At 22.8% G+C, this 23049-nt stretch overlaps 6 protein-coding genes across 6 annotated transcripts; 2 read left to right on the top strand and 4 right to left on the bottom strand.

The window, feature by feature from the left end:
• Positions 1-447: 447 nt before the first annotated feature.
• On the bottom strand, positions 448-8140 carry PBANKA_1123500 (SNF2 helicase, putative; the record flags this gene model as incomplete). Its single annotated transcript, XM_034565779.1, has 2 exons — positions 448-776; positions 898-8140. The coding sequence occupies 2 exons, from the start codon at positions 8138-8140 to the stop codon at positions 448-450; spliced, it is 7572 nt and encodes a 2523-aa protein (XP_034422442.1).
• Positions 8141-12902: 4762 nt separating this feature from the next.
• PBANKA_1123400 (anaphase-promoting complex subunit 11, putative) lies at positions 12903-13163 on the bottom strand (the record flags this gene model as incomplete). The annotated part of the gene is made up of 1 exon (XM_034565778.1): positions 12903-13163. The coding sequence occupies one exon, from the start codon at positions 13161-13163 to the stop codon at positions 12903-12905; it is 261 nt and encodes an 86-aa protein (XP_034422441.1).
• Positions 13164-13951: 788 nt separating this feature from the next.
• PBANKA_1123300 (conserved protein, unknown function) lies at positions 13952-15808 on the top strand (the record flags this gene model as incomplete). Its single annotated transcript, XM_034565777.1, has 1 exon — positions 13952-15808. One exon carries the CDS (start codon positions 13952-13954, stop codon positions 15806-15808), a length of 1857 nt encoding a protein of 618 aa, XP_034422440.1.
• A 372-nt stretch (positions 15809-16180) lies between these two features.
• PBANKA_1123200 (CPW-WPC family protein) lies at positions 16181-17854 on the bottom strand (the record flags this gene model as incomplete). Its single annotated transcript, XM_034565776.1, has 9 exons — positions 16181-16222; positions 16349-16429; positions 16589-16664; positions 16782-16812; positions 16948-17075; positions 17344-17360; positions 17464-17519; positions 17644-17667; positions 17773-17854. 9 exons carry the CDS (start codon positions 17852-17854, stop codon positions 16181-16183), a joined length of 537 nt encoding a protein of 178 aa, XP_034422439.1.
• Positions 17855-18866: 1012 nt separating this feature from the next.
• On the top strand, positions 18867-19786 carry PBANKA_1123100 (conserved Plasmodium protein, unknown function; the record flags this gene model as incomplete). Its single annotated transcript, XM_034565775.1, has 3 exons — positions 18867-18923; positions 19021-19173; positions 19397-19786. The coding sequence occupies 3 exons, from the start codon at positions 18867-18869 to the stop codon at positions 19784-19786; spliced, it is 600 nt and encodes a 199-aa protein (XP_034422438.1).
• Positions 19787-20696: 910 nt separating this feature from the next.
• PBANKA_1123000 (conserved protein, unknown function) lies at positions 20697-21655 on the bottom strand (the record flags this gene model as incomplete). The annotated part of the gene is made up of 2 exons (XM_034565773.1): positions 20697-20751; positions 20874-21655. 2 exons carry the CDS (start codon positions 21653-21655, stop codon positions 20697-20699), a joined length of 837 nt encoding a protein of 278 aa, XP_034422437.1.
• Between the last annotated feature and the right edge of the window lie 1394 nt (positions 21656-23049).

Raw genomic sequence — 23049 nt, 5'->3', positions numbered from 1 at the left:
ACCGTGGTATGAACAAATTTTTAATACATACCTTTTTAAAATAAAAAAAAATGTTAAAATATCTTCAGGCTTATTTTGTACTTGAAACATTTATATTATAGCCTAACCCTGTGTGCATAATATATATCCTCGTTTTATAGTATGTCGTCTTTGATAATATTTTTTTTTATTAAAATTCATATTATTTATTCAAAAATATAAGCTTGAAAAATTCATATATTATATATGTTGTTATGTATGTCACAGATTATATAAAATAATCAGCTTATTTATGCGCACATATACTCAAGTTTTACTTTTTTTTTTACACTTTATTCATTTTATTTCATAGTTCGAATCTCAGATTGTATTGTGTGTACAAATAAGATTATTGGTAGGTATTTATAAAATTAAAAAAATTCTGAAAAAAAAGAAACTTTAATATTTTTTGCCATAAATGTGACAATTTTAATTTCTTTCAGCATTTATTAAAAAACTTTTAACATCATTCAGATTTAATTGTTTTATTCTATCATTTGAATTTGAAGATCTCTTTATACTCATTTGTGTTTCTATGTTTATTTTTCCACTTTTGTTTATATTTCCAATATCATCATATTTATGTATATTATCGTTTTTTCCCATACCGCTACAATTAGAGCTGTTACCATCATCATATCCATGACTTTTACTATTACTTTTTTTTTTTCGATATAATATATATTCGTGTACTTTATTTGTTCCTGTGTTTTCTGATGTGCTTGTTATTTTTTTTATGTCATAATCTACTGGATCATCTATAAAAAAAGGAAAATTAAATCATATATAAATGAATTACCCATGAATAGTGCTTTATTTCTCAAATTAAGATGCATTATCCATGAATAGTGATTTATTTTTTTATAACAGTTTGCATACCTTTGTGTTTAATGTTCTTATCGATATTAAATATGTCAACGCTAAAATCATTTATATCTGAAAAATGAAAATTTTTATTTCCTATCCCAGATTTTGGAATAAATATTCTATTGTTATTATTATTATTATGATCATTTGCAACATCAAATTTAATTCGATCTCCACTACTTCCTCGATTAATTCGATAATTACTATGAGAGCCTTGAATATGATATTTATTATTTCTATCAAAACTGTTTTTATAAATATCTATTCTTGAGTTTGAACTTGATCTATGATCATAACTACTCATGTGATGTTGTTTATTAAAATTTGGATCATTCATAATTTTAGGACAAATTTGATTATTTTTTAATGAATTTTTCATTTTTTTTATATAATTTTGAATAATTGATTTTTCAATATCAGTATTATGATCTTTGTCTACTGAATTTAATACATTCCCTATATTTGTAGATTCAGAAAATCCATTATTAATTATTTTTTTTTTTGTAATTCTTAAAAATTCTTTAGCTTTATGCAAAAATTCATCATTAAAAGAGTCTAATGTAAAATGCTCATTTAATTTATCTTTATTCAATTTATCATGATATATATTTAAATTATTGTTAGAACTTATTTTTTTTAATTCATTTAATTTATCATTATTATGACGATTTATTATTTCATCATTTATTGTATAATTGTTTTCTTCATTCCATCCATTTCCTTTAACTTTTTTAGTTTTTATAGTATTTTTATTTATAACTTTTTTTCTTTTCCCTTTCATAGAAGATAATTCACGACTTAGTATTTCTTTCATTTCAGGTGTCATATTATCACTAATAATTTCAATAAATTCTTTTCCTTCTTTATTTAGTGAGTTTATTAATGCATTTTTATATAATAATTGTGCTAAATTAGATTTTGAAGATATATTATTAGTATTATTTCCTCCTTTTTTTTCTTCATCTTTTTCTCCACTGCATTTTCCTTTACTACTACTATTACCACTACTATTCCCCATTCCTCCATTTCCTCCATTATTATTATTATTATTTTTTTTATTTTCTTTTTCTTTTTTTACTGTTTTTTTTTTTGTGGATATAAGAATATCCCATTTCATTTCACGAATACAATCCTCTAAAATATTATCTGCTTTATCTTGAAAACTACTATATAAACTTTTAAATTTAAAAATCGACATATTTTTATATTCTTCTTCTGTATGTTCATCAGGTATATTTTTTGTGTTGAGCAATTCTATTAAATGTTTTAATTTTTCTCTTTTATCGTCATATTCTTTTTTTTCTTCCTCAGTTAATTTATCACAATGTTTTCTAAAATGAGCTAATTTACCAAGTTGAACAGTTCCACATTTTGAACATACAGCTCTTAAAAATCGTCTTGTTTTTGCTTTTCCATTAGTATCAAGATTATTATTTGGTGATTCACCACATTGTTCATTATCATTTATATTTCCTTCATTTTTATTTTCATGAAAATTTGTTCGATTATTATTAGTTGAATTTTCATCATTATTGTAATTAGACTGACCCATTGTATTCATTTCTTTTTCTTCTTCTTCATTTATAATAGATAATTTTTTATTATTTTTTCCAACTATTTCATTATCTTGTATATTATAATCTATTTTTTTATCTTTATTATTTTCGGATAAATTAATAACACCATCTTCTTCTTCTTCTTCATCTTTTATTTGATTATTATTTTGACCCATTTCATTTATATTATCATCTTTAGAATTATTTTTAGGGATTGAATTTTGTTTATCCATTAATGTAGTAGAAGAACATTGATATTGAACATAGTTTGATCCATTAGCACATCTTATGTTATCACCATTCATATTTTTATTATCTTTATTATTTGTTGACTGATTAAATGAAGAATTTGCATAAAAATATGATTTATCTAATTCTAAAGGATAACAACAATTTCCTGGGTATTTATAATTTGCATGACATGGTAGTTTACAATTTTCACATAAAACTAAAATTTTATTTGGCAATTTAGTATGTAAAAATGTTGTTGATTTTTTTTTATTTGTTGAATCTTTTGGTGTACTATTATTATTATCTGAATCTTTTGAGTTTTGATTTTTTGCTAATTCTTTAGATGTGTTATTTTCATCATCTGGTGTTGTACCACCTTTTTGTTTTAAAAGTTTAGCTTGCTCAATTCTGTTAATTAATTCTTTAATAAATTTTGGAGGAAATAAGTTTTCATATGCATTTCTTAATTGAGTTTCATATTTTTTATCCAAGGCATCAATACGTTTTCTATTTTCTATAATAAATTTATCCCTCTCTAATTGTTGTGCTTTTTTCCTTTTTTTAGTTTCAATTTCTTCTTGTTTACTATCATGTAATTGACTTCTTAATTCTTTTTGTAATTGTTTTTCATTTTCCCTCTCCTCTTTTGTCATTTTTCTTCGTTTTTTTTGTTCTTCAACTGCTTTACATTTAGAACATAAAAAACATACCCAGTTTTGTGCATTAAAATTAACACCCCTTTGTCTTAAATTATGATAATATTCTTCGCCAACATAATATCGTGTATAATCTGGAGGAAAACAACTATAACAGAAACTTGTGGGGCATGTAGCACAATGTATTAATAAGTTTCCGCATTGAGATGATTTTCTAAAACATAAACAACATTCATGCCAACTACATGTCCATGTTTTTTTAACAACTTCATCTTTTATTCCTTCACATAATTTATGATATGTTTTAGGGCATCTGAAACAATTTATCATATCACCATAATCTATTTCAATATCATTATTATTTCTATCTTTTACAGTTGTTTTATAATTTTTTGTATTATTACATATAAAGCATCTATATTCATGTTTTATTTGTTTGACCTCTTGTTTCCTTCCCCAATATTCAGGGGTATACATATTTTGTGGTTTTTTTCTTTCCCTTACTGATCTCCATAATGTAGAATCACCTCCATTATTATTTGATGAATATTGTGATATTAATCCAGTTCCAGAATGATTACTTCCATTGGGTTCTTTATCTTGTTTAACTGCATCTATATTTGTAGAATTAGGATCATTATTTCCATCTTCATAAAAAGAACCTAATCCATTATTATTCTGACCTTGATCAAGTAATTCATCTGTTTCATCAACCATTATTTCATCCATATCAATTCCATTTTCATAATAATTATTATCTTTAACATCTTCATCACTAATATAATTTTCCTTTTGTACATAAATATTATCTTCATCATTTGTATTAAGTTGTTCTCCGATTTCTTTTATATTTTTTATTTCTTGTTCAATTGTATTTTTTTCTTCTTTTTCTAAATCAATACCATTAATAATTGGTAATTTTCTTCGGCCTCTATCTATAAAAAATTCAAGGGGTAAATCAAAAGTATTTTCAACATCCATATTTTGTATTGCAGCTTTTCCATGTAACATTAGTTTTCGAATTTCATCTGACGACAATTTTTCTTCAAAATTATCCAACATATCTTCATCTTCTTGTGTTTGAACAACTAATTTATCTAATTTTAATTTTTGTTCCCTTCTAAATGCCATTCTTTCTTCAACTGTCCATTCTGTCATTAATTTCCAAACATTTACTTCTCTTTTTTGACCAATACGATGTGCTCTATCAATAGCTTGTAAATCTATAAAAGGATTCCAATCCTCATCATACATAATAACATGATTTGCAGCAGTTAAATTAATACCTAATCCACCTGCCCTAGTACTAATTAAATATATAAAATATATACTATCGGATAAATTAAACTCTCTAATATCTAACTCTCTGATTAATTTATTAGTTGAACCATCTAATCTCATATATTTCCAACATCTATATTTACAATATTCTTCTAATTCATCTAATACTAGTTGAAATTGAGTAAAAATTAAAACTTTATGCATTTTAGCTTCAGTTTTAGATGTATTTCCTCCTTCTTCATTATTAGAATTTGATCTTGTAAAAGGAAGTTTAATATTTACTTCTTTTTTTATATTAACTGTATTATTATTTTTTTCTATTTCTTCATTTTTTTCATCTTTTATTTCTCCTATTTGCATCATTTTTTCTTCACTATCGCTTTTATTTAAATGTATTGTACTTATAGTATCTCCTTCGTATTCTTTTTTAATATAATCTGCTTCTACTTTTTCTAAATTTTCTTTCTTAGATACTTGTGTTTGGTTTGCATTGGATGTTCCTTCACTATTAGTTGCTTCTTTTTCACTTTTAAAAAATTCTTTTATATTTATAATTTTACAATTTTTTCCTAAGGTAACTATGTTTTTGGTGTTTACCCCTCCACTTTCGTTTCCTAAACTGTTTGTCCCTCGAGTCTTTTCTTCAGGATCTTTATTTTCAATATTTTCACCTTTTTCGCCTTTTTCACATTTTTCAATATTTTCACCTTTTTCAATATTTTCACCTTTTTCAACATTTTCGTTACTTTCTTCAGTGCTGTCCTCATCAGGAAATATCTGTTTTAAATTTTTTTTTTTTTTTTTTTTTTTCCCAGCTATATTTTTTTCACTATAATTATTATATTCGTCATCCCCACTCTCTTCATCTTCCTCCTCATCCACGTCTTCTTCATCTTCATTTTCATTTTTGCTTTTATTTTCACCATCGCTGGCTTCTGCATTTTCTTTATAATGAAATTCAGAAAAATCTTTAGAATGGTTTTTCATAGAATATAAATTATTTTGATTAAATTTGGCATTATTTTTACTTTTAATCATTTCCTTTATTTTATCATATATACATCTTTTTTTTTTATATGGACATTCGTTATCAATTGAAACAGTATGCATAAAACTTTTTAATTTATCTTCATCTTTAGATGTTGGTTTTAATTCTAATTTACCTTTGTTATATATTTCCATAAATAATGGAGAATTTTCTAAAGCTTCTGTTTTTTTTAACTTACCACTATGTTCTCTTTTTTTTTTTTGTGACTGATTTTGTTCTTGCATTTTATGATAATGATATATAGCAACTTCTTTTTTATGTTTATCAAAATTGGATGCATAATTTTTAACATATTTGCAATTTTCATAATGTAATTGACATAATAATTTATCTATAAAAATAAGTTTCGAAGAGGATTCTATATGTTCCTCTCCAGAAATATTTTTTAATTTAATTGCATCTTTTTTAACTTCTTCTTTTATTTCTTCACTTTCTTCCTCAAAAAATCCAAATAACTTTTCCATTTGTGATGGTCTACTAACTATCCCTTTTGGATGCCCACAAATTATTCTCATTTTTATAACTAACCCTAATAATTTTTTTACACTTACTTTTTCTTCAACCATTGATCTAATATCCAATAATCTTTTATACCAATGTGCTGATAAACTACCCAATGGCAACCATATATCGTGAAATATTTTTCGAGGTAATGTTATAGCTTGCTCTTTTAATCGTCTTAACATTATTTTATCTAATAAACATCGAATTGCTTTTAAATCTTCTTCTTTAATTGAAGATTTTAAATCTATATTTCCTATGTTAACATTTAATTTATAATTATTATTATTTCCATTATTATTATTATTCATATTTGAACTTCCGGCATTTTGATTATTTCCGGATATAGATGGTGTATTCATAAAGGCTTGCTCAATTATTTCTGAGTTTTTAAAAATATCTGGAAACATAAAATTAATCAATGTAAATAATTCTGCTGAATTGTTTTGAAGAGGGGTACCAGTAAGAAGCAATCTCATATTTCCCACTACTCTATCCATTGAATGTCTGATTGCTCCGCCTTGATTTTTAATTCTATGTGCTTCATCTAAAACAATACATTGCCACTTAGGTATTGTTTCTACAAAAAATTCTTCTTCATTTTTGACAGTTTCATATGTAGTTACATATAAATCATATAATCCTTTTTCTGCTAATCTATCTTCTTTAGCATGGGTTCTTTCATTTTTAGAACCACAAATTTTTATACATGTTAGATGTGGAGTGAATCTATGAATTTCTCGAAGCCAATTACCAACAGTAGATAATGGAACAACAATTAAATTGGGTCCATCTATTTTATTACATTTTAAATAAGATAAAAAACATAAAGTTTGTATAGTTTTACCTAATCCCATTTCATCTGCTAAGATAGCTCCCCCAGTTAAAAATGATTTTAATAGCCATTCAACACCATCTTCTTGATGAGGTTTTAATTGTACATTATCTACAAGAGGCCTTCTTTCTATTTTTTTTCCATTAGGATGATAAACACTAAGAAAAACAGATTCTATAAATTTGCTTGCATTTTGATTTGCCTCTTCTTCTAATGATGATATATATTCATCAAATTCTTTAGAATCTAAATTAAGACACTTTTTTCCATTGCTTGAGGAATTATTATTAATAGATGTTATTTTGGTTCCTTTTCCAGAATCATTTTTTCCTCCTTTTTTATTTGTATTATTACATTTTGAAGCATAAAAATCATTCTTAAATGTTTTTGTTAAATTTGCAAAAACTTTTGGATTAACAAATGGTTGCAAATCTTTTCTATGTGCTAATAAAAATCTATTTCTATATTTTATAATTCTAGATCGCCAAAAATTTAATTCTTTTTGTCTTTTTTTCATAATTTCTTGAATTTCATTTTTAGTCCATCTTTTATGTCCCTGATTTAGTAATGGATCTTCATTTTTACAGCATGGGCATTCCCATTGATCAGAAATGTTATCAAAATCAAGATCTGGTAAACAAATAGGATGAAAAGAATTTGGACAAAAATCACATCCTAATAATTTTCCAGGCCTTTGGCACACATAACAACTTGAAGAATTTACATGATCGCCATTCATATTATCTATTGCAAATCCTTTTCTCATTCTTCTAATATCTAAATTTTTATGTTCTTCTGGTTTACAAACTGGACAATACCATTTTTCTGATTCAGGTTCTGTTTGCAATCCTAAACAACTAACATGGTAACTATTAGGGCATCCATCGCACAATAATAAAATTAAATTTGAAGCTTTTTCACGACATATTTTACATCTATCTTCATTCTCAGGAGTATCATCTTCTTCATTCATGCATTGATAACATATATAATTTTTTATATCTTTTAATTGTTCTACATCTATTAACCCCTCTGCTTGTAAACATTCTTTATGAAATTTTTTTTTACATTGTTTACAACAAATACAATCATCCCCATCTTCAAAATTTTCACGACATAATGTACACCATGTTTTTCTTATTCTCATTTTAACAGCAATATATATATATACATATATATATATATATACATATATATATATTTGCTGATATCTATATTCATATACTAATATAACAATATTTGAAACATAAATGCTATATACCTCTTTTTTTATAAACTAATTATAGCATTCCTTGTATTATTGTTAATAAACTATTTATCCTTTCCTCTTATTTGACACAATTATTTATTAGTTTCGTCTATTCCTCTTTGTATTTTCATATCAAGGATAATATTAAACTGTTCTATGAAATATACCCATATATATATTAAAGTACAAATATAATGCCAAATTATTAAACGTATAATAATGATAATATATAAATGATCTAGTCATGTATTGAAATTAATCGACGCCTCAAATTGTTATAAAATAAAATCACACATATGCAATACAACTAAAACTTTACGATTCTGAATATATTGCAAATTTAAGTAAATTAGAAAAGCATACTACATGTACATGTATATATGTATATGCAATAAACATGTATATACGATCATAAGGATTTATATATACATACAGAAAAAATAAACCATAAAAATGCATATAATATATATATATATATATATATATATGTACTTGTAAATATATATATATATATATATATATACAATAATAGTGAATAATCATTTATCATGTATATAATAGCATATACATGTAAATTCCTTTTATAACATTGAAACAAGGAGATGCCTTATATATATATATATGGGCAAATGTACTAGTTAAAAAATATTGTGAGCATAAAGATAATAAAAAAAGCAAAAAAAAAACGCGTTTTAAAACCATGAAAACAATAATATATAGATTGTATACTTGCTAAGTTAAATATAATGTAAAACATTAAACGAATATTTAATGAACTTTTTAAATTTCCCATAAATAAAAAATATATATGTATATATCATTGAAAAAAAAAAAAAATAATAATAATAATAATAACAGTAGTAATAATAATAATAAAAATAAATAAATAAATAAATATGTATATAAATTAATGTATTATGTATGTATGCATATAATTGTTATGATAATTTTTTGTTTCAAATATCTTTAAGTACATAATATATATGCATGTATGTATATACATAGTAGTGAATATTTTATCTCCATATATATATATGTTAAACATTAAGAGCCATTACAAAATTTAAATGCACATACATTATATATATAATAAAAATATTGTCCCATTTATAAACTTGAAAAAAAAAAAGTTATCTACATGCAAATATATCATTTTTTTTCAACTATATATAGGTAGCACCTTTTGTATGATTCTTTGATATAAAAAAGAATATGTATGACAATTTTTTTATTATAAATAAAAATATATATGTGTATTATATATATGCATATAATATATACATACAATTATACAAAGATACATAAATATCCATTCACATATATATTAAATTAATTAAAGTATACTACAATCATATTAATTGTTTATCAATTATATACATACTACCTATACAATGTAATATTTATATATGTACAATATGTTTAGTATTGTATGTATATAAATTTATTTGAAAATTCAATGAACATTGGTTATATATATTATATAAATCAAAAAAAAAAAAATTTAAATAAATAAAAAAATTATAAATATTATGAAAGATAAACAATAAAAAAAAAGATCGAAAGCCGAAAGGGTGAAAAAAAAAAAATGGAATAAAAAGGAGCTCAAAAATTAAATGAAAAAATAAAAATATAAAAGGACACGCTATAATTTAAATGTTATTTTTTATAGAAAAAAACAATAATAAACTAGCCAACTCTTATATTAATACGTTTATGTTTAACTTATCTACCCATAAACACATTTATGTATGTTCATAAAAAAAAATTAAAACACAAAAGAAAACAAGTGGAGTGTATATATTATATATGCCTTTTGGCTTGGGGATGTACTCAAATATATAAATAAAAAAAAAAATCTTAATGTACAGAAAGTAAAAATAAAAAAGAGTTAAACCCTACTTGGAATATTCATATATGTATTACACCACATATTTTTCATATGTATAATTTATGTATCCGCCATTTATCAAAGAAACAGAAAAAAAAAAATAATAAAATAAAGAAGAGAGTAAGGAAAAAGGAGAAAAAGCAAAATTAACACACGAAAAGGCAAAAGTGAAAATATTGCATATCTTGAAAAAATATATATATATAAATAATGTTATTTCCCATATAATACTAGCTTAAATAAATATATACATATATATATATAATATATATAAATATTTGCGAAATACTTTGGCACAACACTATTAATACGATTATGTATAAGTATATATATATATGTGCATAGTTTATTTTACTGATTAATATTATATATATATATATATGATGAAAATATTTTTTAATTGTGATTAGACCAACATAAAGGTGTAACTTATGTTGTATGTATATATGTATATAACTATTTGGCCTAATATAAATATAGTTAATTTATTTGTTATTTTGATATAAATATTTTTATTGTATTTGGACTTTTTATTTTATTTATTTTTTTACACATATACATATATGTAACTATACTATTCGAATCAAAGGGGCTTAAAAATATTTTTCAAATTTCTTTTCTTTTTTTTTTTTTAACAAATCAAGTATTACTAAAAAAAAGGAATTACACTAATAGATTATCGTTAAAAAATGCAATGTCTGGAAAAGTATTAAAATATATTTATCTTAAATTCTACTTATATATTTGTACAAAAATGTCTATTAACAATAACAAATACGGTCTAAAAATAAATATATAAAAGCCATTTTAAAATAAAAGAAAAAAACTTTTGTTTTTACTATATGCAAATATTTAATATATTCAAGTAGCGTATATGTATTTGTATGTATATATATAGGGGCTATATCTTTTCTTATTCATCCATCTGCCTATTCATTTATTTAACTGTTCTTCATGTACCATTTTCCATGTAAATTTTCTTCAGTATATTTATTATTTTACCTATTTTTTTTTTATTTAATTTAAAAAAAAGTTTTGAATAAATAACTGGAACTATAAGTTATTATAGGATTTTTATGTATGATTAACTTCCACGTTTTGTGTGAAAAAATTATAAGATCTTCATGAATATATAGTATGCTAGTTTGTATATCTTATTGTGTTTTCTTATATATTTTTTTTTGTGATTTTTATTTTAATAATTTTATTTAATATAAAAATAAAAATTTAAAGAATGCACTATAAGCACACAAAAAAAAATTTGAGATTTATAAACTGTATTATTATGCATAAAATATTACAATTGGATTGCTAGTATACTTAAATATATTCACATTATACATTTTTTTATTATTTCTATTATTTTATTTTTTTTCATCATTTCACGGCTTAAAATGTGCATCTAATATATGCATTTTGTATTATATATACTGTATATTATATATTCATTTTTTTGATTTCCTCTTTTTGGTGTATTTATTTGTCTTAAGGTGTCTGAAAACGTACACCAAAATTATATGGCGAAAAAAATAGAGTATTGTACGATAATTTTATGAATAATTTTTAAACATATATAAAAAAATAGATAAAATAATCGTTCCACATTCATATTTATGTACATATATATTTACATGCATAGGTCCCTGTCCCTTATTTTAAAATTTAGCTCCATGTACATATATTTACACACTTATAGACAAACTAGTTCATGTATATAAAATAGACTTTACTCAGCTTTTTAACATAATTTTTCATATGCCCATCAGTATATATATATTCACTGTAAACAGACTAATGTTTTAAAGCTTCACCTTTCATCATATTTTATACATAATACAAATTGTAAATAATTATTATTACCATTTAATTAATTTATTGCGTTATATATCTATATTAAATAAGCCCCTTTTTTCTCACATGTCTTCCTCCTTTTACACACAAGGGAAAGGTATATGTTCAAACATATTGCAAAAATATTACAAAATAAACGTATTTATTTATACATAATAAAAAGTGATATTATTTGACGCGTTTAAAATACGAGAAGAAACTTACAAATTTTGGTAGTAAAACAAAAGCAAACTATAATATTATTTTATCTCCATTGCTTTTGGACAACATATGTATAGTATTTTTTTTTTTGAAAAATCAAATCCTATTTTTTGTAATGATTATATTCTACGAGTAACATAAACATCCAATCAAAATATTGCAAGTGTAGATAAGGGGCCTTATAAAATAAAAGGAATATTTTATGGGGGAAGTAGGTTTTATAAGATGGAATTATATTTGTTAATTTGCCATAAAAAAAGTAGAGAAATAAATATGAAACCAATTTTTATTGAAATGCTTTCCCATTTTTCATTTTAATATATATTTTGTTTGATGCCAAAATTAAGGTTGATAAATTTTGAGGTTACTAAAAAAGTTAATAAATGTATTTGTTTTCCTTTTTTTTAAAATCATAATTAAAAATAATGTAAGAAAAATGTGTATCACTTAAAAAAATATTAAAATAATTTGCTTTTATTACAAAATATTAAGTAAAATATATCCTTAAAAAATTAAGCATATATGTCTTTAATAAGTATATGTATAATTGTAACTAGCCATAATTCCTAAAAATATATATAAAATTGGATATATATGCTTATTTGGTATAACAAATAAAAAATATTTAATATATAGAATATGCTACATAAGTTTACATATATCATTTGCACATGGTTTAGTGTTTTTGAAGCATATATCTTTAAATTCGCATAAGTATAATTACTGTGTTTTGTAATACCAATCTGCTCGACAACATGGGCACGTTAACTTATTTTGTCTTATCCATTTTTCCATACAATGTAAATGAAAATGATGACCACACTTCCCGAAAGCTGGTGGGCAGCTATCTCCCGGTCTTATACAAATTGTGCATGTATTTTCTAAGGAGTTATTACAAATTGCACATATATTATCAATTGATGATCCAATCCATTTCCACCTTGCAACTGCATGAATTTTTTTTACGGTTACTTTGCGCATATTTTAATATTATATTTGTTATATATATTTTTTTTTTTTACTTTTTACATGAACATGCCATAATTTTATACAAGTTTTTTTTTATTTTATTATATAGCTACATACACATTTCTGAAAATAATATATATTTTTTTAATTCGCTATAATTTTATAATTAAATATACATTTTAAATATATTGCTTGTTCATAATTTGTTTGCAATGTACATATAGGTGCGAGCTAGCTATTATTCATCCCTATATAGTTGAGATATTTATTAATTTATTTTAATTATAAATACATATCATAATACAGCATTAATTAAATAAAAATATATATTGTATGCATATGTTTCTATTACTATTTGCTGAAACGTCAATGTTTCGCATCAAAAAAAAATGTTGAGAAAAAAGTGTTTAAAAAAAAATCGCTAGCGTTTCGTCATATTTTTTTATTTTTAATTAAAAAAAAAAAAAATAGAAGAATTCACAACAAAATTACTATGAAGTAATGTAAATATAACTGCGGATTTTTGAAGGTTTTCGAAAAGGGGAAATTAATTGGATATGAGAAAGAAGGCTATAAATATTGAGTATATTTTACGAATTAACGAAATAAAAATCGCGTAGTAGCATGAATACTAATATTAGCTATATACTGTATATATCTATTATAAAATAGAAGTTTAAAGATACGCAAAATATAAAGCGATACTAAACAAGAAGAGTTATAAAAAATATATACATTTATTTTTTTTGATTGAACAAATACTTATTTCAAATGATGAACAAAACTATTTCGATTTTGAAATGATAAATATTTACCTAATTTTATTTTACCTTGTTTTAATTTGCGCACAGAATTCATATGCGAAAAAAATAAAAAAATATGAATACATAAATTTATTATCAGATAAAGATTATAAAGAAAAACTTAATAATTTAAGAAAAGTATATAATACAAAAGACAGCAATGTGGGCTTAAAAAACAAATATATTTATTCTTTTTATGGAACTTCAGGATATACCAAAAAAAAACTTTTAGAAAGTTTATTTAACATTCCTGCTATCACAGATACATCAAATGCTACTACTCCTTTGAGTACAAATTTCATAAATTTAGGGTTTCAACAAAAGTTCGATTTATGGTTTGGATATGATATGAATGATAATTTTAATGTTGTACTGAATTTGGATATATTAGAAAATAAAGAAATTTTAGATAATGCCAATAAAATAATATATAATTATGAAAGGCTAATAAATTTTATTCTTGAAACAACAAATAGCATTATAATACCTCTATCAAGGGAAGACATAAAATTTGAAAATTTATTTGAAAAAAGCGAAACATCAAAAGAGCATAGAGGAGCAGGTAATGAAACAAAACTGAAAAGCGATAAATTCGAAGGAATACAAAATGAAAATAATAAATTGGATAATACTTATGAAACAAATAATAATATTGATTTGAAAAAAAATTCTGTAATATTTAATTTTCCACCAAAAATCGAGCTATTTTTAAAATACTTAAATGAAAGAAAAAAAAATGTTCATATATATTTTGTTCTTTTAGAGGATTTTAATGATAATAAAAGCAAAAGATCACAATATATTTTTTCAAATTTTGTGACGGGAATAAAAAATAAATTTAACAATTTAAATAATATATACTTAATGAAACAAAATAAAATAGATTTAAATATGATACAAAAGAATAATGTATATAAATATAAATTTTTAGTAGATAATGTAGAAAAAGAAATAATAAAAATGGGTAGTTTTAAAAATTTTTCTAAATTTAATCAAAAATGTGTATATAATATATATGCTATAGAAGAAGCATATAATAAAACCTTAAATCATTTTGATTCTATATATTTTGAATATGAACAAAATATAATTAATGGAGGCGTTATAAAAAATTACGGATATTTGTCTAATGAATTATTAAAAGGTGCATTATTTTTTTTCCATATTTTAACATTTAATCAAACAGGAATCAAACTAAAAAATGTGATAATGGAAAAGTTGGAGAATATATTTAAAGCACTAATACATAAACAAATATTAAAACAGCTATTAAATTTACAAGATATATATTTAAATAAAGCAAAAAATATTGTATTGAGTAATAATTATATAGAAAGTGAAAAAGAATTGATTGAAAATAAAAAAAATAATAAAATAAAACATTTTAAAAATATACTACTAAAAGAATTTAAAGAAGACATCAAAAATTTAGTATACCAAAATGAAGAAACCGATAAAAATGATGCAACACAAAATTTTGATAAATCGTTAAATGAATTTGTAAAACAATTTGAAGAAAAACTAGAGACTATTATAAATAATTATAACGAATTAAATAAAAGGCCATTAAAAAAATTATTTGAAAAAAAAAAAAATGAAAATAATAAAAATTCTACAAATAAATGGATAAAATGGCTTAATCCATCTTTAAATTTTAATTTGACCTTAACATCACTAATTAGAAAAAGTGGATATGGAAATTTTCAAAGTTATTTTATTTACGATTTAGGGATATTGACATTAGTTTTTGGATTAGTAAATGATCGAGGCACATTTGATGTTCAGAAAAATCCTGGAAAAGTTCCATTTTTCAAGTTTCAGCCAAAAATTAATTTGAAATTAAATTTCAATTAAACATGGAGTTTGATTTATATTGTGAATTATAGGTGTCTATATACATACAGACTATAACTCCACAATCTCAGAAAAAATGGAGATATGCCTAATTTTTTATTTTTAACTTTTTGTAAATTTTTTGTAACGTTTTAATATCACTTTTTTATAAATGAGAAAAATAATACTATTATGCGCATATTGCTGTTATATATTTTATAAATAGCTATAACCACGTATATGCGTATATACGTGAATGTGGACATGTCTGTGTGCATATTTGTATGTTAATATGTTTTATCGCAAAAAATTAATAACAAATATAAAAATAACAGAATATTAAAAATTCAAAAAAAATGTATAATTCGATAGCCGTTTTTTGTTTTGTAGGATTTATTTATTTGGTTTAACAATTAATCCGTTATTTGGATTTATCTGTAAAATTTTAAATGTTAATAAATCGATTTTAAAAAAAGGAAATTATTATATTTTTTCATTATATATATATAATTGTGGGAAAAAAAAATTGTCTAAAATATAAAATAAATATTTTGAACTAACTGATCCTCTTAAAGTATCTTCTCTTTTTTGTTTGTGTGAAATATTCTTTAATTTTGGCCAAGATACACAACAATTGAGTTCCTACAAATTGGGAATTTTAACATAGGCCAATTGTTATGTATCTATGTGCATTGATTTTGTTTATATGAACAGAAATGAAAACAATAAGAATGTGAAGATTTCCTTATGCATTTGTGTACATATATATATATATTTTTTTTTTTTTTGATATAATTTTACAAATTCCTTTTTTTCGTCATCAGTATAATGCTGGAAATATTTAAGGGATTCGCAATGTCCATCATAATCTATACCCCTGTTTTATTCGATTAATAATTTACAAGAAATGTACAAATTTTTATTTAAAAAAATCCAAATAAAAATCGTGTCAAATAAATATCAAAAATCTTTATCACCAATGAGACATACTTACCAACATTGATCACTAGAATTTTTCACCCAATCTAAATATTATATTGATATATCATACAAAAAAAAATGATATATATGTATTTCACCTTAAAAGAAAATTATTTGAATAATAAAAATTTTAGTTTTCAATTTTTATTATCCTTAGTTTCTCTCTATTTTGATATTACCATCAGGACACAAATAAGAATAATCCCTTTCATAAGAAGGTTCTGAGCATACATGGGGCTTGTGCTTTATTATATTTTGTTCTTTAATTATTTCTTTATTTAAATTATCTATAACTTCTTTGTCTATTCTGTTAAAATAATTTTTTATAAAAGAAACTCAATCATGTCCCATATATATAATCACGAATTAATTTATATGTACATATATTTGTATATTCTTATACACCCATAAAATTAATACTCTAACAAAATTTTCATATATTATTGATGATCCCTATATATTATGTAATCATATGAATATTAATCAAAAATAATTTTAATAAGAGGCGCAATTCCCATTTAAGGAAATTCACAAAAAAAAGGAGAAATCATGAATTATTTATATTTGCATTTTACTTGTGTATTTGATTTGCCTTTGGTTTAGATTTTTGTATGAAGAAAAAAATAAAATATTTTATTAACACAAGTAAAATATATTAGTGATAAAAATATAAAGGCAAAACTAATTTATAATACAATGTCCTTTTGGGTTGGGAGAGATTCAGACTTCCTTTTTATCTCATTGGACATATCTTTAAAAATTTAAAAAAAAAAAAAGTTTTAATATTTTATGTTTGTTTTTTATGCACAATGCAGGTAAAAATCATAAATAGTCATAATAAACATGAACAATGTAAAAAAAAATTTCGAACAAACCTTTTATTATCATCATTTGGTTCACTAAAAGGTAAAAATTAAAGAAATTCATGAAATAGAAAGTGAGTATTACATTGTTTTAGGTTTTTCAATTTATATTTGTTCATATTTTTTTCGTTTTCTTTTTACCCGCCTTTCTCTTTTTTGTCCATGGAAACATGCAATTAGAAAGCCCCCAAAAAAACAAAAAAAAATAGAATATTTTATTCATATTAATAAAAAATTTAAACAAAAAAATATAGAAAAGTGATGCAAATACAAAGGCAAGACAGGAAATTTTAAGTATGGTTTTCTAAGAAAATCAAACGAAATCGAACTAAATTAGACAGTTAGAGTGATATAAAATAACAGAAATAATAAATAAAACAGAAAATGAAACGAATTATATTCATATATATGTGTATATGAAAATGTTACACATAAAATATTTTTATGAACAAATTATGGTCTCTTTTTGAGAAATATTTCATTTTGTGCACAATTACCATTACTACCACTATCATTATTATAATTTATCATTTTATTTTATTTTTTTTGAGGGAGATCGAAATCGAGGCATATTATAGCCATTTATGTGTATGTACAAATCAGCTTTAAAAAAAAATAAATAGCTAGCTAAAATAATAAATGGAAATACATAAAAATAAAATAGTTGTAAACTTTCTTTTGATAAATGATATAGAATAATAAAACGAAGTAATGAGCTTTCTCACATAGAACAGAAAAGAAAAATAATAACGAGATAATGATGATAATAAATACCTAATTTTTTTTGCATTTATATTGTATAACGTATTTTAATAGTTCATTGGAACATATTTGCAAACCCTAATAAATAATATAAATTTGAATTGTGTTATTTCACCTATTTATTATAAGTCTTGAATTATTATATAGGCTTATTCTTTGTTTATATCTATATTTTCAATTATATATATTTTTTTCTTTTTTTTAATGTATTCCATGGAAAAAATATAATTAGTATTGCGATTATATTTGGAATAAAATATTAAAATTAAGATAGTGACAAAATAAATACATAAAATAATGACTAATAAAAAAAATATATCTCATAATATTTTTAAGGACTTTTTAACACATAAAAAAAAAAAATTAATTTCTTGACTTTTTTTATTTTTCCATATTTATATAAATGCTTAATTATAAATTAAAGAATTTTCCCCTCACCTAAATAATTTGGGTATTTCTCAAGCTACGTTAACATGAATGGAGATTATTTCAACAATGAGCCCCCACCTGGGATTTTAAATGATTTAAATGTAATATAAAATAAAAATATAAAAAGAAGACAAAGTATTATATATAACATTTATGCATATTCGTTTTATTTTGTTTACTATTTTTGACAACCTTTAGAACAATGAAACTTCATTGAGTTATTACAATCTTAACGAAAATGAAAGACCAATTTTTTCATCATATATTTCTAGTACGGAAAAATTAAAATATTTGCCCAAAACCTTAAGAGAGCATATTATAATTGAATATACAGCAACATTTGCAATTTTGGTAATAAATATAAAATGAACAAAATAATATATTGGTATATCATTGATTACTTTCTTTTTATTTGCCTAAATATTTATGAACGCAAATAAAAAAGATGGGGATACTCATCAACGAATAAATGAATTATGGCAAATATTTTTACGTACATATATGTGGATAAAAAAAAATCAAATACTCGAAAAACATATATTTTTCATCTTTTCTATTAAACTCCTTTTTGCAGGAAAGTGATATAGTAGAATTTTATTTAAAACTAGATAATGATTTGTTAATAAAATTTCCATTTTTACATGTTGACCATCCTTTGCATGAATATTATGAATATCTTAAGGCAAATACAAAAAAAAGAATTATAGGTGTCTGTCCTAATATTATATCTGAACCTTTACGAGATTTATTGTTATATGTTCAAAAATTAGAAAAAGAAAAAATGATAAAAAATGAAACCAAAACAAAAATGTTAGAAGAAAAACAAGCAAATACGTTAAAAGAAGCAAAAGATAAACCTCGAAAATTAAAACAAAAAGGAGATCAATCATATTCATTACTTTTTTTGAAATATATGGAATCAGATGATGAACCATTCGAAAAGGAAGATATCAAAACTTCTTAACTTCTGAGACAAAAAATTATAAAAGTATTTTTCCCTATATCCATATATATATTTCCTGAATAGTACAATGTGTTTTTATTACATATGCATATTTTTATAGCCTTGTCTCAGAAAGTAAACAATGTTTTAAGAAGAACCTTCAGCATTAGAAATAAACTTCATCATCAATTTATTACAATTATTGTAAAATTTACAGAAAAACTTAAATGCCTACACTATGAGACTACGAAATATTAATATTTTCAGTATACATATTTTTTTAATATATATAAAATGTTTATTAAAGAAAAGAAAAAGAATATAAACAGACATAGCCATCCTTCCTATTTATCAGGAAAAAGGTCCTAAATAGTTAAGATAATTTAAATATGGATTTGTCTAATATTATGGTAGAAAAAACAAATAAAAAATCTGCATTTTGAATATGTACATATATAACATTAAAAAAATATTCATAAAGATGAGTAGATCAATGAGTACAAAAAATAAATTATTATTTCATCGTTTCGTTTTTTTAGAAAAACAATTTTATAAAACTTATTTACAACTAAAGAAGCAGAAAATCTGCTCCGAAAATGAAAAACAAATTCGAGTGAAGATGATGAGTTAGGAACATTTTAATTATTACAAGATTATAGAGGGTGCAATAAAAAAGAGAAATAAATGCACACACATCCATATATATACACTTGTAATGTTTAATTTCTCTATTTTTTTAAAATAGTTCAAATCTGATTATACGTTTTATTGAATATTCCCCAATTTATTTGCTTATGATTTGTTCGAATTTATTTATAGGGAGGGAAAAAATGAATACTGCAAGGTTTTAAGAAAATATTTTTTTGTTTTTAATTATTGATTTATTTGAATTCACGCGCATGTTCTTTAATATTTTTGCATTTGGATTTTTTTAAAAAAAAGATCCAAGTTCTTTTTTTTGTAATTCTTCCCTTGAAACTCTTCGCCTGAAAAAGGTATATAAATAAAAAAAAGAAGGGTGTAGGGAAAAAATGTATGTTATAATAATAAATTGATAAAATTTTATGAATAGCCAAAATTGACAAAAAAAAAAAAAATGCAAAATTACCTGTACAAGTAAGGTATTTTTAATTTTTTTTTCAAAAATTGCACATTCATCCATTTTGGATGTCTTCTAACTTTTAACCTTAAATTATTTTTTGTATACAAAATTTCAGAGAGGGGTAATTCTCTTATTAAAGTAGCATTATCGTCAACATATGGAAATACATTTTCAGTTTGTGCTGTTTTTATTTTTTGTGTTGTTTTCCATATATTTTCTTCTTTTATAATATCATATAATTTTTGAATTCTTCCTCTTTTTAATCGATTATTTAAATTTACTTCAATTTGTGGGTATATAGTATTATTAAATTCGGTAGCTAGCTTATGCAAATAGCTATTTTTATTATTGTTGTTAATATTACTTAAATTGCTATCATTGTTATTATTGGTTTGGTCTTTTATATAATCATTTTGAACATTGTCAAATCCAATTCCACTAAATCCCCGACCTTGACTATCCTCTAAAACATTTAAAATATAATTTTTAATATCAGGATTATATGCGCATATACTAGGCCAAATATATCTACCTTCATTAATTGTATAATAATTATTCCATTGTTTTCTTTCCTGAGGCCAAGCTTTTGTTACATCCGAATCAAAAGATTTTGAACTTCCATCAGGTAAATATTTTTTATTTCTATTTTCATATCTATATCCCCATCTTGGTGTTAATATATCTTCTCTCCTATTATGATATAATCCTCTTTTTTTAACTCGTTCATACATACCCCATTTTATTCCACTAACAGGAAATAATCCACCCTTGTGTCCACCTCTAGGCATTTAACAAAAATAGCTAAAAAATAAAAGTTTGTAATAATAAAATAAATTTAAATGAAATTCTTTATTTTTAATTTATCTATTATTTTGCAAAAAATAAATATATTTTCTTCATTATTAATTCATATCCAACGAAATTAACAAACATATAGGGAAGCAAAATTTATTCACCTATTTTTTTATCGATAAAATATATAGATATGTGTATATCATATTTTCCCATACATACAAGAAATTCATCAAATAAAAATATTTACTGTTCCACAAATTATGCAAAATTTCTATTTCGTTCTAACAAAAATCGAAAGCCCAATAATAGGAATTATTTATAATATCCCTAAAAAAATAATGTGCAAATTATATCCCCATAATATATATAATTTATAGCACAATAGGAAAAATATTCACAATTTAAAAACACAACTCACACCTATTTATATTCCAATTTTCAACATGCAATACATGAGCATATTGTAAAAATACATTAAATATAAAAATTGCCAATGATTTTGCAAAAATTTTAATTATTATATACAAATTATATTTAGTAAAATAAAAGAAATAACAGAGAAACAAAATTGTATATTTCTAAATAATTTATATTGTTATCAATGGGGGTTCATATTGCAAATCACTCCCTCTTTTATAGGCCATGCAAACCGCTCTCTTTTATTTATAATAAATATCGATAATGTTGTTTCCATAACTTTAAGAACATGCTCTATATATGTGCACATATTTGAGGTATTCTTTCAATTCACCAATATGGTGATAATAATTAGGAACAGGAATACATGGGCAAATTATAATTTCGTGGAAAATATGTTGTAGCAAAATATATATGACCACGCGCGCATAATAAATTAATGTGATAAATATTAATAACATTTTTAAATCTAACTAACGTTTATATTCCTAGATTTCTATTAAAAAGCATATGATGAGAAAAAGAAGAAAAAAAAAATAAAGCAGTCTGTTTTTTCTTTGCATATAGTCACACAAACTTTATTTGATAAATGTATATATGTGTTTATACAGATATCAATGGGATCCTTATATATTATAGTGATATATCATAAGTAAGTAAATAAATAAGTAAATAATATATAAATATATAATTAAATATATCCACATGGGTCAAATAACATTAGCTATAAGGTACGCATACATATATATATATAATATGGTACATCTTTTCATAACATTTATAATTTAATGCACAACCGCAAAAAGTTTATATATAAAAGCCATTACCAATAACCCTCATCTCCAAAAAAAAAAAAATTGGCGCAAGGGTTAAAATAAAATGATGGAAAAATTCCAAATATGACATTTTTTCTAGGCCAAAAGTTTGTGAGCACTAAAAATTTTTAATCCATTTGTATTTTTCCAATCTT

This window comes from Plasmodium berghei (assembly GCF_900002375.2).
Source record: "Plasmodium berghei ANKA genome assembly, chromosome: 11".
Taxonomy (NCBI): Eukaryota; Apicomplexa; class Aconoidasida; order Haemosporida; family Plasmodiidae; genus Plasmodium; species Plasmodium berghei.
This window is presented reverse-complemented; position numbering and strand designations above follow the sequence as displayed.